The following is a 17,500-nucleotide window of genomic DNA, read 5'->3' on the forward strand; positions in this document are numbered from 1 at the left end:
ATGTGATTGAATTTATATAATATAGTATAGTTTATTTACAACCAGTTAAATGTAATTAGGTCACAATAATCTTTTTTTTTCTTTCTCTCTCTCTCTCTCTCTCTCTCTCTCTCCCTCTTGTTCTCTTTCGAAAGGTTTTACATCAACGTTATATATATGTATAATTATATACAGCAAATGAGAAAAAATATAATATATGAATATAGATATAACTTATATCAATGAATAATAAATATACTATTACACTTATGTGTGTCATATTAATTATGAAAATGGCCCAAGTCCAAAATTTAAATAAATTCAATTTATCATTACTCCCTTTCATTGATCTATATTACAATAATTTATGAATATATATAATCCAGGCTATTTTCATAATCAATGGTTCATGAAATGTTGATTGGTATGATTGGGCACAATATTACTTTCTATGAATTACAATATTTAACTTAAATGCAATACGGTAGGGTGTCATTCCTCATACATATTTCTTTCTTCTCATTAATATAAGATAGGTATAAGGCGAATACAAGTTTTGAAATTAAAGAATCCTTTTCTTTTACTTTTTCTAACTTTTTGAAAATATTTTTAAGTAGTAACGCATTAAAAAAGAAAATAGAACACAACCTTATAAATGAATACAACACTATTAACAAATATTCTATGTATTCTTATTTCCTATGAAATAGATATAGTTATATTATCAATAGATAAGAAACCAGGTGTATGTATATATATATATATACATACATATATATATATATACACATATACATGTACATAATGATATAATTTGGTCAATTACTATAGCCGTTTCTTTTTACTTTTTAATATTCACTTGTTATTAAACTAATATAAATAAGAATAGAATATATATATATATATATATATAATAGAAATACTGTGACAAGAAGAACGATGACAAAATTTTGTAATAAAACATTAACGAGATAAGCTAGCATGAGTTGTCGTCAAAGGTCTTATTGAATTACACTACAATTTCTAATAAATCATTCAGTATTCGTTTGCAGTCTCATATGATCAGACAAAGTAAATAAAAAAAGTGTGATGTGCAAAATGAAACACGTGTGGAACTTTTACAATATATGTATATATATCTATATATCTATATTTAAATATATATATATATATATATATATATATATATATATATATATATATATATATATTTGGACAGCATTACATGCTCAACACATGTATGCGCGTGTTAGAAATAAACGAGTCGAAGAAAAAAAGTAAAAGGGAAGAAAAGTAATCAGTTCCTTCGTATGATCTTAAGAATAGTGACTCACTCGGTCGTTTACATTAAAAAAAAAAAAGAAAAAGAAAAAAAAAAAAGAAAAAAATAGATAATATATCTGTATACAATGAAACCATTAATCTTAATGTTTGAATTTTTCATACAGCTATACCTACATCCGGCCAGGCATGTTCATATTTCCATCGATCATATTACTGTTTATAAAGACATACATATTTATGCATGTATGCTTATATGTATATATGTATTATATGTATGTATTTTGTGCACGTTTATACGCGTAAGAGATAAAGACGATAAGGCACAGAGTATACATATTACAATTATTATTATTATTCTTATATACTATTATATATATATATATATATATATATATTTAAATATAATATTATATATATATATATAATATTATAATTATAATGATTATATTAGATACGAGCTTTAATTACATTGAGTTTAGCACAGCCCCTATAAAATTAAGATAAAAGGCGAGAATGTGAAAGGAACTTGCGATGCAAGGCGACCTTCGTCCGGCGAAATATAACATTATCTAGCTCTGTCAAACTCTTTTTAATAATAGTTAAATCGAAAGTATACATTTTTAATTTGAGTGCGACTAAGAGGTTTTTTTTCTTTCTTTCCTTTTTCTTTTTTTTTTTTTTTTTTTTTTTTTTTCTTTTTTCCCCCCATGAAAGTAAAACTACGTAAACATATCTATGTAATTATGAAAGTGGCCTAGAAATCTTGACAAATTACATCATTTATTTTTTTACATCCATTTACGTTATCATATGTAATTATTGGGATGAAAAAAAAGAATATTTATATATATATATATATATACATATATATATATATATGTATATATATATATATATATATATATTTATATGATTGAGGCAACTTCCATAATTGATATGACACTTATACATCGGTATGACATAGGTACATACATACATATATTATTTACAACAGTAGGTATCCTGCATTATTCGCATTATTCATGGGCTTGTACATAAATACATATTATATTTATTATTATTATTATTATTATTATTATTATTATTATTATTATTATTATTATTATTATTATTATTATTATTATTATTATTATTAATAATAATAATATTTTGAATATATAATTAAACCATCAATAAATTATAATGATTTTTTTCTTTAAACATGATAAACTCTTTAGGTAACACCTATATGTATATTATTTCATGAATGTTCACTTCATGTTTGTTCTTAAATAGGCATTTAATATAATGTTTACTCGAAAGTTTTGTTCGAAGCTGGCCGATAATTATTTTTAAATTACTAATTACTTTATTATCATTCATAGAAGAATATATATTTAGCTTATTTATTCATAATTCTTCTTCTGATATATTTGTTTTATATTTTTCTCGTTGGAAAAAAAAAGAAGAAAAAAAAGAAAAAAGAAAGAAAGAAAAGAAAAAGGTAGAAAAAAGAAGAGAAGAAATTTTATCGAGTATTTACAAAAACAATGCTTGTTCCAAGTGAGAACTGTACAGCAGATATTACATGTTAACTTTGTCGTTAGAGACACTTTGTTAGATATAAAACGTTGTGTATATATATATATATATATATATATATATATATATATACACACATACACACACAACATACATACATTAATCTTTTCCTAAATACCGTACTTCTCATGATTTATGTTTTGTTAAAAAAAATATGTCTTTAAATTCGTTAGCATAGGTCATATGTAATTGATTTATATGTTTACTTGCACGTATATCCTTCGTGACGTGGATTATCATACATGTCAATTTATCGTACTATCTAAACGACTTATACAAACTTAGAAAAACTTTAGAGTCATTATTTGTAATAGATTCAATGAAGATACCTAACCTATAAGAAGAAGAAGAAGAAGAAGAAGAAGAAGAAGAAGAAGAAAATAAGACTTATATATTATTCTACAAATTTATAAGATTAAAAAAATTAACTTAATATCTCTCTCTCTCTCTCTCTCTCTCTTTCTCTCTCCCTCTCTCTCTCTCTCTCTCTCTCTCTCTCTATTTTCATTTGATCGTAAATTACATAAAAGTAGTTAATGATATTTCATATACATTTTACATATGTATATATATATATATATTGAATCATACCGTATAACATGAAAAATTTTCAATTTAATTTCATAGATTAATTTATTATTTGTAAATGCTATGAAATGAAACTTTTTAGATAATAAATCTCTGTGTTTTATTTGTTCTTAGTCATTTCAAATGATAAAAATGAATCGAGTATAGGTACATACATGAATATAATATGTACAACGTTATACTCATTAGCAATTGTTGACGTATCAATGACAATAAAAAAATGTTTACTTCGAACACCGATATAAATCAAGTTTATCATGGAAGCACCAGTTGGGTTCGTTAATGGTAAGAAAAACTTAATGGTATGATACAAAATGTTAATCTTTCTCCCTCTCTATTATTATTCTTTTTTTTTTCTTTCCTCTCCCCCACCTCCTCCACTGCCTGCTCCTTTTAATAACACATTTCAAATTATTAATATTCCATTTTGTTTTATTTCACCGAACGACTACCCGCAATTCTGTTTCTAGAAAATTGTTATCAAATATTTCTCAGTCTTGGACAGTGACTTTCTTCAATTTACAAATACTTTGTATACGTATAAACGCTTCCTCGATTCAAATATGTTTGGCTATTTTCTTTATTATAATTTAACTAGAGAAATCGTCTGTGCATCCGTTTGAAGTATCAATTGATCAGAATATTAATATAAAGTTTGGATAACGTAGCTAAGATTATAATCTCTCAGTTAAAATATAATTTTTGAAAGTTGACAATATAATAATGAATTTCATTCATTTATCCGTACATTGATACGTTGCGCGTGAAAAGAATTTTTCAAAGTTTTAATATTAAGACTTCCGATATAATTAAAATTATTTATTTATTTGTTTCTTTTCTTTTTCTTTTTTTTTTTTTTTTTTTTTTCTTTTTTTTTATTATAATTATACACAAAACATAATCATTGGAAATGTATCCTAGTTTCTTTTTTTTTTTTTTTTTTTTTTTTTTCTTCTTTTTTTCTTTTTCTTCATTCATTATAATAAAATAAATTAAAATTAATTTCTCTTCTCAAATATATTATTTATATCGATTAATATGGAAAAAAAAAAGAAGAAAAAGAAAAGAAGAGAAAAAAGAAAAGAAAAGAAAAAAGAAAATACATCGGTAGTTCTAATATTAAAGTAAAAGTAAAGAGAAGAAAGATACTGTCGTGTTATGATACTTTTAAAGACACGCTCAACAACGACGATTTGGTAACGGATCGATCAAAGCAATCAGCGAAAGTCTATTCGATTCTCAGTGTCCATTATATGCGAGTAGTGTACTAAATGTAGGTTGATACACATTGACGTAAGACTAGAATATTCTTATACGAGTTGTAAACATTTGTTGTTATTGTTAATCTTATTCTTCGACGATCGAAGTTGAAACTTATATAAAACATCATATACATTATTTTCTTTGAATACTTATAAAATACATCGTGCGCGATCATTTGATTTATGATAAAATGAATGATTCCAAAGAAATATATGTATGTAAATATATTAATAATATCTAAAGGTTTTTCTAAAGTGAACGTTGTTAATGTATATGAAGTTGTTATATAACTTGATAAAAAAGGAAAAGGTAGAAAAAAAAATAAAAAAAAAGAAAAAATAAAAAAAAAAAAAAGAATTTCTGTTCATCGACCTTATCTCCATAATATTTATCATATCTATATTTAACTATTATTATCTTGTCGATAGAATCGATATTATATGGAAAATAAATTTTTTTAATAAAATATTAACACTCGTTAAATACTTTTGATATTTCACTTCAATGAATTAATTGTTAAAATTAATATCAATTGTTTAAATTAATTTAATTGACAAATCCAGTCTTCACTTGAGAAATTTACGTTATAGCTTTGCTAACAATCTCTCTCTCTCTCTCTCTCTCTCTCTCTCTCTCTCTCCTTCTCTGTCTCTATCGATTTGCATATTCTTTTTCCTTCTTCTCTTTATCACAACATTTTTGACTTTAGAAAAACCTTAGAGAAACGTTAATGAAAAACGACGATATTGGATCTTTGATAATTTATCATTGAATTGGCACGATTCATGGAACATATTAACATTTTGAATGACGATCTTTAGTAACACGCTTAATTTGCGTTTAGAATTATTGGCGTAGAAACATTAAGATCGAATGGTAGCTCTTTCAAATTAGCGAGCTAGTCAGTATTGATTTACTTGTTTTTGTCCGTCTAGAGCGCTAAGACGCCCGTGATGGTAATGGCTAGACAGCACATCCTTTTCTTGTACCATATAAGATTTTTAATTCTGGTACGATAATTTTCTTGATCAATGCGTTCGTCTTAGCAGTAAGCATTTCACGATGAGGATCCTTTTTGAAGATCTTTATACCGGGACGATGAACCAAGAATGCATTGTCCAGAATGAGAAAGTCGTAATCAAGGACACAGAGAGCGTAACCCTGATGGATGTATTTTAACGATTAGACAATTAAATTATTTTTCCCTTAATCATATTTCTCGTTCATGAAAATGAAATGGATTAATTAAAATTAATTTTAGCATTGTTAAAAGATTTGAATAAAATATATATGTTTGATTTAATTAAAATGATAAGAACAAATTAATATATATTTAATTATATTACCATGATAATATATGTTAGTAATATTCTTACCTATTTGATAATATCATCGTTATATAACATTCTTATTTCAGATGGATTAAAATCATAATAAATATATCATATGAGTAATGATATTATACTTGTACCAAATAAGATAATGCAAATGTGTGCGTGTATGAATGCGTTTATATAAGTGATTAGAAAAGGATAAAAAGTATACATATTATTAATTAGTGATCGATCAAGATCAATGACGTACCTGCGGCATTTTATCACTTTTTCCTTCCCAACTGAGTCGTTCGTCGTACAAAGGTTCTTCGTTAGTTCCTATAAAAATAGGTTCCCAATGAACGAAGCTACCTGTACGCTTTCCAACGTGAAATACATGAAGACCTTCGGTTTCAGGAGCTTCCTGCCATTCCTTGCTACGTGGAACGTTGTGACAACCGGAACAAAGCTTCTTATGAAATGGAATAGCTGTTCCTGCTTTCAACATTTGTACCTGGTAATATAATATATAAGATATATAAATATATATATATATATATATATATATATATATATATAAATATAATAATAGTGGAACATGAGAAAGTAATCTAAAAGTTGTGATTTGAAAATAGGTAAGAAGAGGGAGAGACGAAGCGAAACGAGATAACAGCATTAATTCCGTCCCCATCATGGTCCACGGTCAAAGGAAGCTTCGTTGATTAAACGACCCTCGCACGTCGTATACACGTATTATAGAACATATATATGTATATGTATATGTATATACCTAGACATATACGTATACACGTATACGTAGATATACATCACATTCATATATTGATAGTAAAGCAACATTCTAACGCATACCTAATACACTCGACTGAACGTATGTATCAACATGACTTATATACGTGTATACTCACTCATTCACTTACTCTCTCTCTCTCTCTCTCTCTCTCTCTCTCTCTCTCTCTCTCTCTCTCTCTTTTTCTCTGTGCCTCACACACACTTTCATGAATTTAATTGCCATCAAGTTCACTCGGTCGACCATCACACGGCACACGATATCGCAGCTCGTTATTACGGCTAATAAAAATGCGCCTTTCGTCGAAAGCTTACCAAATGAGTTTTATTGTTCGGTGGTCGATACTTTTCGTTAACTTCGAATATGGACAAGACGTAAACCTTCGGATTAGATTTTTGCAATGCCGGTTGATCTCTCCTGCGGATCATTTCAAGAAACTTTTCCGGAAGATTTGGACTCGGATATAATTCTATGTCACTTGCAAAAACATAATATGTCGGTGCTGATTCCCTTGCTATATTTCTTCCAACGTTAACGGGATAAAGAAGTTTCTTTTCGTTTTTGTACATCTTCGAAAGCGTTATATTTACCCAGGGTGGTCCCAACGTACAATTGTACGTATCGGACATAACTTTTTCCGATGGTGGAACCTAAAGTATTTAAAAAAAAAAAAAAAAATAAAAAAAAAGAAAAAAGGAAAAGAAATACTCGATCATTAAAACGATCATTAGAATTAATTTTCATTGAATAATTTACAATTGATACTTGCAAACAATTCGAACGAGCTATGATAGATAAAGATAAAAAAAAAAAGAAAGAGAAACAAAGACGTTTATTTACCGATTTTGGCACGTGTTTACTGCTGAAAAAGACATGAAATGTCACCAGTTGAAAAACCAATGGACTACCACAACTCCTCGAATATTTGATCGCGTCTAATGTCGCCGAAAAGTCTGTGCCAGGAGCATGCATCGCGATCGATATCGGTGCTCTCCAACGTTCCAACAATGGTTCCAAGTTATCCAGAAAGGTGTAATCGGCATGAGTTGTATATGTTACGCTTTCCCAACATTTCACGTTCATACTCATAGGTACGTAATTATATAGAACCCAATAATCGCCACGTTGGGCTCTTCTAGGTTCTAATGATTTTTCGTTGCAAGATATGGCTTCCTTCAGACTGACAATTGGTATTTCTGGTATTGGTGCCGGTGCCGGTCCATTGATGTTTTTCTTTTGGTAGAAAAGAAAAAAAGAAAAAAAAAAGAAAAAAAAAAAAGAAGAAAACATGGAGATGAATTAGAAATAATATCATATTAAAGGATTATTCTCAATTACGTTTAAAATCATATTTAACAATTATATTAAACGATCGATCTACAAAGGTATATATATATATATATATATATATATATATATATATATAATATATAAAGAAATATTTTTTCTTTATTTTTATTTTTATTTTTATTTTTTTTTTTTTTTTTTGTTAATCTCTGGATCATATCGATTAAACAAATATTTATTAATCAATTTTAATTAATAAATTGAACAAAATGATTAATTATACATACCGTACGATTACGAGCACGATCGTCTCGTCGAATCGTATCGTTGAATATTTCGACCTTGGCCTCCTTCGAAGTAGGTTTCATGGTGACGATTCCTCCGATCATTTTATTCAGTAAACCTTTCTTCTTGTTTCTTTTGTTCGTTGAGGAGGGTGGGACAGGTGGTGATAGTAACGAAGAAGAAGAAGAAGAAGAAGATGAAGACGATGAGGAGGAGGAAGATGAAAAGGAAGAAGAAAGGACAGAGATCAGAGTATCATTCGAAAATCGATCGATTGACGATCCACCAGCAGCAGCACCACCAGCAATGCCACTAGCAGGGATAACATCCCCTGGTAAAATCGAATTTCTTGATCGTGGTGCTTGTGCCACAGCAGGTGGAGCTGGAGCTGGTGGTGCTGCGGCAGCCCAATTGGTTGGTGGTTCTTCGATCCAAGGACCGGAAGAAGAACCAAAATGGGCGCATACATAAAGTAGTACGCAAACGTTGAGCACCACTGATAGGCGCAAAGCCCAATTTCTTCGAGCTATGCCGATCATACTCGTGTTAGAACGAAAATATAAATCTCCTCATTCACCTTTTCCCTTTTTTCTTCTTCTTCTTCTTTTTCTCCGTCTTCTTCTGCTCGTCCTCGGCCACTCTTCCTCCTTCCACCTTCGTCGGCCCGTTGAAAAACAATAACTCCACTTACGATCACTAAATCGCACACCAACGAGTATAAGAATCTCGTCCCTCGATATTATTCCTTTATTATCAATTTCTATATTTTTCCTTTCCTTCCTATCGGAAGGAATACCTTCGCCAGCCACGGTTTTTAATCTCTCAGGACTCAATTTCGTTCATTTTTTTGTTTCTTTTTTCTTTTTTTGTAAATCTCTTCTCTCTCTCTCTCTTTCTCTCTTTCTTTCTCTCTCTCCGTCTGTGAGTTTACCTAAAAAAAGGAAAAAGAAAAAAAAAAAAAAAAAAAACAAATAAAGAAAAGAAAAAAATTAAAATGATTATTAAACACCATTAGCATGTATTACCTGTTTATTATTCTAAGCAAACACATTTCATATGCAAATATTTTAATAATTTAACATTTATATTTGTAATGTATAATATAGCATAATATAATATAGTATAGCATAGCATAATACAATACAGTATAGCATAGCACAGCGTAGCATAACAGCATAGTACATAGAGTAGTATATTATATATATATATATATATATATATATATATATGTGTATGCATATATTTATTGTATATATAGTATTGTATATAATAAATACTATATATATGGTAAAACGTAGATAAATAAATAATTATGCAAACCTCTTGTAATCTTTTTTAATTTATATATCTAATCGTATTAACATCAATATTATTTCTCGACAGTTAGCTAACATCTCTAGCCTGTCGATATAACGAAAGACGTGTTTCTTTTTCTTCAAGGAAATTCTCGAGATCGCAATTAAGGTTTAGCAATCGTTGAGCGAAATCGGTAGAGCTCGGAAATGATAGAGTGCGAGAGAGAGAAAGAGAGAGAGAAAGGGAGGAAGAGGGAAAGAGTAAAGAAGGATAACAACGAACAATATCGTGATGACTCCTCGTCGATTGAGGAAACTATTCGAAAACACGAGGAAGCTTTCGATTTTTTTTTTGGAATAATTTTATCTGATAAGTATTCTCATAAAATTTGCCGTAAGATATATAACCAATCGATCGAAATAGAAAAGATCAAAGACCAAATTGATATTTATATTTTTCACGGAAGTGTAAACGTTATCACAAAACTTTTTTCTTTTTTTTTTTTTTAATACTATCTTTTAATATAAACTTTTAAAAACACCTAAGAACACTTTTACAGGGTACCCTGTATATAAGTACATGTTATACACACAAACACACATACACATGCACAGTACGTCCGATTTAAAATTCATACGCGCGATTATTTTCCTAAGTATTAGGAATGCTGTAAAAAAAAAAAAATGTGTTTCATACCAATGTCGAAGGAAGAAAGACAACGCAGTGATAATTAATTGACTTTGGAATAATCTTTGTGAGTCCTGTAAAAGTGAGGTTTATTGTTTTTTTTTTTTTTTTTTTTTTAATATACTATATTATTTATCACATATTCTTGTAGTGGACTTGTAACGAAGCGTAAAACAATTGAATTGAATATGCACATCGATGTTGTTCCGTTTGTCGTTCCAGTTCTTTTTTCCCACGATAAAAACTACTTACAAAATATTTAGTTATCATAATATCATTTATCGTCAAAGATAAGTTTTTATTATTTCAATGCGATAAATAAAAAATATTTATCTTATCGTACGATTTTTATTTTTTACGTCCCATTATTATAAATACTGATAATGTTTTCGAACATACGTAAAAAAGAAAAAAAGAAAAAAAAAAATAAGAAACAGATAAAAAGAAAAAAAGAGGAAAAAGAAACAAGAAAAAATTGTTTTCTATATCTCCGTAAGAAGAAATAGCAAGGAAAGACGATCTAGTGATCTTTTTAGTCATAGTACATACATTCAATCCACTTATCGTAGAAATTCCCATTTAACCAATTCCGTACCGCTGAAGTGTAATATGAGGGTGCACAATCTTGCATCATGTCGATATCTTACGTTTCTTCTTTAACTTAGTGCCACGTTGTTCAAAATATTACTTATTAAATTAACGTTTACAAAAAATTGAAATATATTTCTCTTTCTGTCATTTTTTTTGTTTCTCTATTTTTGTTTTTTCTTTTGTTTTGTTTTGTTTTGTTATTTTTTTTTTTCTTTTTCTTTTTCTTTTTCTTTAAAGTTTTCTTTTTGGTAAAGTCCGTCGAAAAAAAAAAATCAAGATTTATTATTTGAAGATTAAATATACCAGGCGATATCGTAAACGATTGATAAATAATGATGATTTGATTCTTTGGATAGATATGTATATTGATTATCCCTTGTCTACATTATAGCAAATTGGGTTAATTGGATAATATAATTAGTGTTAAATAAGACATTCATTTGTCATCATTAGGTGACGAATAATAAATGTTGGATCATCGCCAATTTTCATCAAAATGTTTATAAATGCAAACTCAATGCGAAAGTTTAAAAATAGTGAGAGAAGAAGAGAGGCTACATTTTTTGCACTCTAATAGGCCTAAATGATTTTAATTCTTGTTATTCGATATATACATATATGTGTATATATATATATATTTCATGGACGATCCATTTGAATAATTCTATTATCAGCTAGAGCGACACGAATGAAGGACTTTGTAATTAATTAAAATTCAATTGGAATGCAAACAATAATTTCATTGGTCATGAATCAAACACAAGATCATCGTTTCTTTTGTACTTCCATATTTTTGGTGTTCAGAATGTTGTGGAAATGATGAGCAATTAAATACACATACACATACACACATCCACGCACGCACACGCACATTCGATAACTCTAATATCAGAGCCACGTCAAAATTCAAAGTTTCATAATTCAACAATGGCTTATATAAAATATATGAGTAATTCTTAAGAACTTATGGACGTCAACCGCAATAATATTCGATAAAGAATAAAAGATTCCAGTTAAAAAAAAAAAAAGAAAAAAAAAAAAAATTTAACCACTTCCATTGAACTCCCCAAAGTTATCGGAAAGACAAATTATCATCACTACGAAATATATCGCCCTTCGTCACGATGCAATATTTGTCTATAACGTTTTCTTTTTCCAGCGGTTTTAATATTATATTTAGAAACGTAATCAAATATATATATATATACAAACTGGATATTTCCTCTTAAACACACATACCCACACACACGCGCACGTGCGCGCACATTAACTATATATTTTTATAAATATTCAATAAAACAAGTTAAAAAGATAACTAATTAAATCTTATCATTTTTGTTTGTTTCAAATTAATAAGGGTATCTAAATTTTGATAAATTAATCACCGGATGACATATCTTTTACGTAGGAAAAAGACAAATTGATAACGTTACTGGTATCAATGATATATTAAAATAAGTTTCATTCTCATATATACTCTTTGTTTATTTAACATATAATTTATGCTCGTCATATGAAAGATAAAAATAGAATAATATTTTAGCAATAATTTTAGCAAGGTTTTCAAAAAAAAAAAAAAAAAAAAAGAAAAAAAAAAGAACGAAAAACAAGCAAACGAACAAAAAATAATTTAATTTTTTTCCTTCTTTTTTCAACTGATTGAGAACAACTGAATTGTAGAAAATCATTATTGGAAAAGAAAAGAAAAAAAGATTTAAATAATATTCAATTTTCTATTACGTAATATTAAACAAGATTCACTTATTCGTTAATGATGTAACAGTCATCTAATTAGCACGATTCTCAATGTATTTTAAAATATGTAAGTGATTTTCTTTTCTTTTTTACCTGTCAACTATTTGAAGCGAAGCGCGCCATTTTTTTTTTTCTTTTTTAATACGAGGTAGTCATACATTATATTTATTATAAGTACGCGATTATGCGAAATTAGTTTTTTCGTTATAAATTAGCGGACGCAAAAAAAAAAAGAAAAAGATAAAAAAGGAACAAACAAAAAAACTTATATCAGTAGATCATAATTATTTCAATGCAATATTTATTAGATGCATATATATATATATATATATATACACACACACATATACACTTATATAAAATGACGAGCGGAAAAAAAAATTTATTATGAGAAGGAAAAAAAAAAGAAATATAAAAACACATATACACAAACATACAAAAAAGACTTTAGTTGTCGCCAGACGGAATAAGTGATAATCATAGGTATTATTATTTTGTGTATTATATAAGAGAAATTATTCAAAATATCATATATCAACTTGCCTCTTTCCATTTTATTGTTTTGCTTTCTTGGTTTTTGCAAATATAATATTATTTGATTTGATTTCCTATCTTTTAACGATAAAAGAGATACGTAAGAAGAATTTTAAACTCTGCAGGAGATAGAGAAAAAAAAAGGAAGGAAGAAAAAAGAGAAAAGGAAGTAGAGGAAAAGGAAGACACGTGGCCAGCCTTGATCTACAGGATGATTCACGCAAAACATTGCAAACTATTTTTAAACTAAATCATTAAAGATTGTTATACAAAAAAAAAAAGAGGTTTAACTCTCTTCAATCTATTATTGTATATTTTTTTTTTCGTGGAACAACATATTTCTAAAAAAAAATTTTATTAGATTTGATAAGAGCTATACAATATATTAATGCAGATCGTGCTATTCCTCCTTTTCTTTTTTTTTTTTTTTTTTGATAATAAAAAAGAAAGTTGATAGTTATAAAGATTGGAAAGTGTTGGTAACACTTAATGCGGTCCACCCTCGTTCTATAGGGTGATTCACATGAAACATGTTACAAATTATTTTTCGATCGAATCATTACAAGAGTTTCTTCTTTTTTTTTCTTTTTAAATTATTATTATTATATGCGTGCATACATATATATATATATATATATCTACATTTTTTTATATTGAATGCTATTTCTTCCAAAAAATAATTATTAGATTTGATGATAACTACTAGACACGTTATTGCCGATTTCGTTGTTGTAAATAGAGAAAAAAAGATAAATGAATAAAGAAGAGAAAAAAGAAAAAAGTTAGTCGGTTATAACGATTCGATAGGAAACTGTTGATAACACTTAATTTGGGCCACCCTATATAGCAAGAGTAAGAGCAGCCCTCGAGGAACCGGTCGCACATCGTCTGGGTTGCGTCGTCGTTTCGAGCCTCGACAACCTTGAGAAGAGAGCGTGAACGCAACATTTTCTCTGCTTACGATCGCCACAAGGAAGTCTTAGAAAATCAAGCGAGCAAGTTCACGGACTCTTTCTAGACATTTATCACTTTTGATCGTTCGGCCAACGATGAATGGTCAAGAAGAAAATGTAGAAAAAAGAAAAAAGAAAAAAAAAAGAAAAAAAAAAGAAAGAAAGAAAAAGAAAAACGAAAAAGCGCGCGCCGAAAATTTAAACGTTAACTTTCCCGCCAAAAATCATACCTTTCACGTTTGAAATTTACATTTTTTAAAAAATTATTTTTCCTTCCTTTTTCTTTTGCTTGCTTTTTGTTTTTTTCCTCATTAACCTCGCCATATCGAATGATCATGCGTTTATCTGCGTTGCAATTAGAGTATAAAGACTAATATGAGAGAAGGGAGTAACAGTTGGCATAACATGTGATGGAATTGGAAGGACAGACGCCATTTTGGTATGTCAATTTTATTCGCGCCAAGAAGCGGTACGTGTGGATCATACAAAAAAGTTACGTATGTACCTAATAAAATGGCGATAGAAATACAATGAATTTTTCAGCGATGATGCATCCTACCATTCTCGTGTCTCTTAATAAATTTTATTATAGTATAAGATATATATATATATATATATATATATATATATATATAACACGACATTAAAATAACATTTGATATAGTATATATCAGAGTTTCTAAAAACCTATAAGATAGCGAAATAATAAGTGCTACTATATTACGTGCTAAAGCAAAAAGAAAAAAAAACTTGTAAGAGATTTGTAGAATATTCTCGTAGAATGTTCTCGTTAGCTCGGTATAATACCAGCCGTAACAGCCGTATCTTTGAAATAATATACAGTGACTTCCCGATCACTGCCTTGGATCTTAAAAATTATATTTATATTACATTATAAACATTCGGACCATGGTAAATAAACGGATGGCAAAAAGGTTGAAAAATGTTGAGTATATAATTTGTTATGCTATACTAAAATTATACTGTATATAACATATGTATAACATATGTATAACATATTTATACCATATAGTAAAATTAAATTTTATATATATATATATATATATCTGTGTGTGTGTGTGTGTATGTGTATATGATATAACATATGTTATAACACATTTATATCGTACAGTATAGTTCTATTATACCATTTAGGTATATATTCATATCACATAATATGCCTATGCTATTATCAATAAAATATATAACATTGGCTTATAGTAAGGTACTATAAAAATTTGAGAACTTTGCGAGAATTGAATAATCATGCATCATCATTTTATTCGTTTTGTTCGTAAACCGTTACAAGGTGTTCTAGGTAATGGTAAGAGCGGGAAGAGCAGAAGCGAGGGAAAGAGAGCGGCGGAAAGGGGGAGGGGAGAGAGAGAGAGAAAGAGATAGGCAAGAAGGAAAAAAAAAAAAAAAAAGAAAAAAGAAGAAAAACGACCGTGACCACAGTCGTACTCGATGAGTCGCCCTGTTCTTCGGCGGTCGTTTCACTCTAAGGTCTGACGTGGACATCGTCAGGGTCGCTTATAGCATTGGGAAGATATACCAAACGACCTCCACACCGTTTCTCGTAGAATATGTATGCTTGTCCAGGGTATAGTTAAAGAAACAAAGAGACTGAAAGAGAAAGAGAAAGAGTAAGAGAAATGAGAGAAAGATAGTTAAAGTGTATGAGATAGCCAACTGGAAAGACATACGGCTAAAGTCAATGTGAATAATTGATCGTCCTAATGGAATGACATCGTATACCGTGACCGGCTTTTCGAGTCACGCGCCCGCGCGTATAACGTATAAGAGACCAACCACGACAACGACAACGACAATGTTGATGTTGTTATATTATATTGTACTATGCTGTTTATACAGCCCATCCCTACACCCAACTATACTTTTTTCTCTCTCTCTCTCTCTCTCTCTCTCTCTCTTTCTCTCTCTTTTTCTCTTTCTCTTTTCTTTCGATCTTTTTATCCTCTTATTCCAGGGGGAAGGCGAAAAAAAAAAAAAGAAGAATCATCGTCTGTTCACGTATTAATAATCTTTTTTCAAAAAAGAAAAAAAAATATATATATATATATATATATATATATATATATATGCACGCACAAAGGCATGCATTGTCGCAGATAAAAACTGGCTTATGTCGAAATAACCTCACTTTTTTTTTCTTTCAGAAAAAGAAACGAAAAAATAGAAAAAAAAAAACATATATATATATATATACATATATACACATATGAATGTTCGTAAATATACATACACATACAATCGTTCACAGTAATGTACTTTACGATTAAAGGATTAAATATCGAATATTAGAGAAACAAAAATTGTTTTTGTTGCGTTAAACTGTTTTTAATGATAATAATAATATACTACTGTGATTTCTCTTGGTATAAGAATTTTCATAACGATTAATTTTATCGTATATAGATAAAGCTAAGTATTTAACTATAAACTTTATCTATACTTTAAAGATAAATTCGATAATAATATCGCGTTACTAAGCAATATGTCGAAATAATTTCTCTTTTTCTCCATCTCGCATCCCCCTTTTATTTGACTTTCATCATGGATAAAATTATCAATCGGAAATGTATGTACGTATATATTTACGTAAAATATCTACGAGTTATGAGGAAAAGCGAATTATGAATATATTTATTCTTTTATGGAACGAGTGAGTGGGGCGAAGATTTGGGAGGGGAGGTAGGAAGGAAGAAAAAAAATGGGAAGGAAAAAAAAAAAAAGAAATAACATTTGTCTAAGCGGAATTAAAGTTTAATCTTTGTAAACAAGTACGTGCATACGTGCACATATACATAAACACATGCATGCATATATATATATATACATACATACATGTGTATATGTATATATGAATAAATACATCACACGCATACAAACATACGTATTTACGTACGTATATGCATGCATATATACATACTACATAAGATTTCCTTTTCTATTGCCTTGACGATTTACAAAACTCATTGAATTTCATGGAAAAGTAAGAAGATAGAAGGAATACAAAGTGGAAAGGGGAAGGAAAGAGAAAGAGAGAATGATAATGGGGAAAAGAGAAAATGAAAAAGAATGAGAACGAGAACGAGAACGAGAGTGAGAAAAAAGGAAGGAGAATGAGGAGGAATTTTCAGTATCTAGAGCAAACGTCGAGACGACGACTATGAGAAAACGACGAATAGAAACGATAGAAAGCACGGTTCTCATCGTCGATAGATAGTACTTACATATATATATATCTCTCTCTTTCTCTTTCTTTCTTTCTC

General features: G+C 28.8%; 1 protein-coding gene across 6 annotated transcripts in view; it reads right to left on the bottom strand.

The window, feature by feature from the left end:
- Window positions 1-4,505: 4,505 nt before the first annotated feature.
- Window positions 4,506-17,500, bottom strand: part of LOC118451084 (beta-1,4-glucuronyltransferase 1) — a 15,486-nt gene continuing 2,491 nt past the window's right edge. For 5 of the 6 annotated variants that reach the window (XM_085655343.1, XM_085655341.1, XM_085655340.1 and 2 more), the window contains 6 exons: window positions 17,462-17,500; window positions 8,391-9,319; window positions 7,657-8,049; window positions 7,131-7,466; window positions 6,280-6,522; window positions 4,506-5,856 (listed from right to left, as the gene is read on the bottom strand). The exon at window positions 17,462-17,500 is cut by the window's right edge. In XM_085655343.1, coding sequence (XP_085511469.1) covers window positions 5,659-5,856; window positions 6,280-6,522; window positions 7,131-7,466; window positions 7,657-8,049; window positions 8,391-8,927 — 1,707 coding nt within the window. In that variant the 5' untranslated portion in view covers window positions 8,928-9,319; window positions 17,462-17,500 and the 3' untranslated portion in view covers window positions 4,506-5,658. The remainder of the gene's footprint in view (window positions 5,857-6,279; window positions 6,523-7,130; window positions 7,467-7,656; window positions 8,050-8,390; window positions 9,320-17,461) is intronic. The other variant, XM_085655342.1, reaches the window with a different exon arrangement.

Source organism: Vespa mandarinia, chromosome 2, assembly GCF_050613455.1.
Source record: "Vespa mandarinia isolate Hongniang chromosome 2, ASM5061345v1, whole genome shotgun sequence".
In the NCBI taxonomy this organism is placed as follows: Eukaryota; Metazoa; Arthropoda; class Insecta; order Hymenoptera; family Vespidae; genus Vespa; species Vespa mandarinia.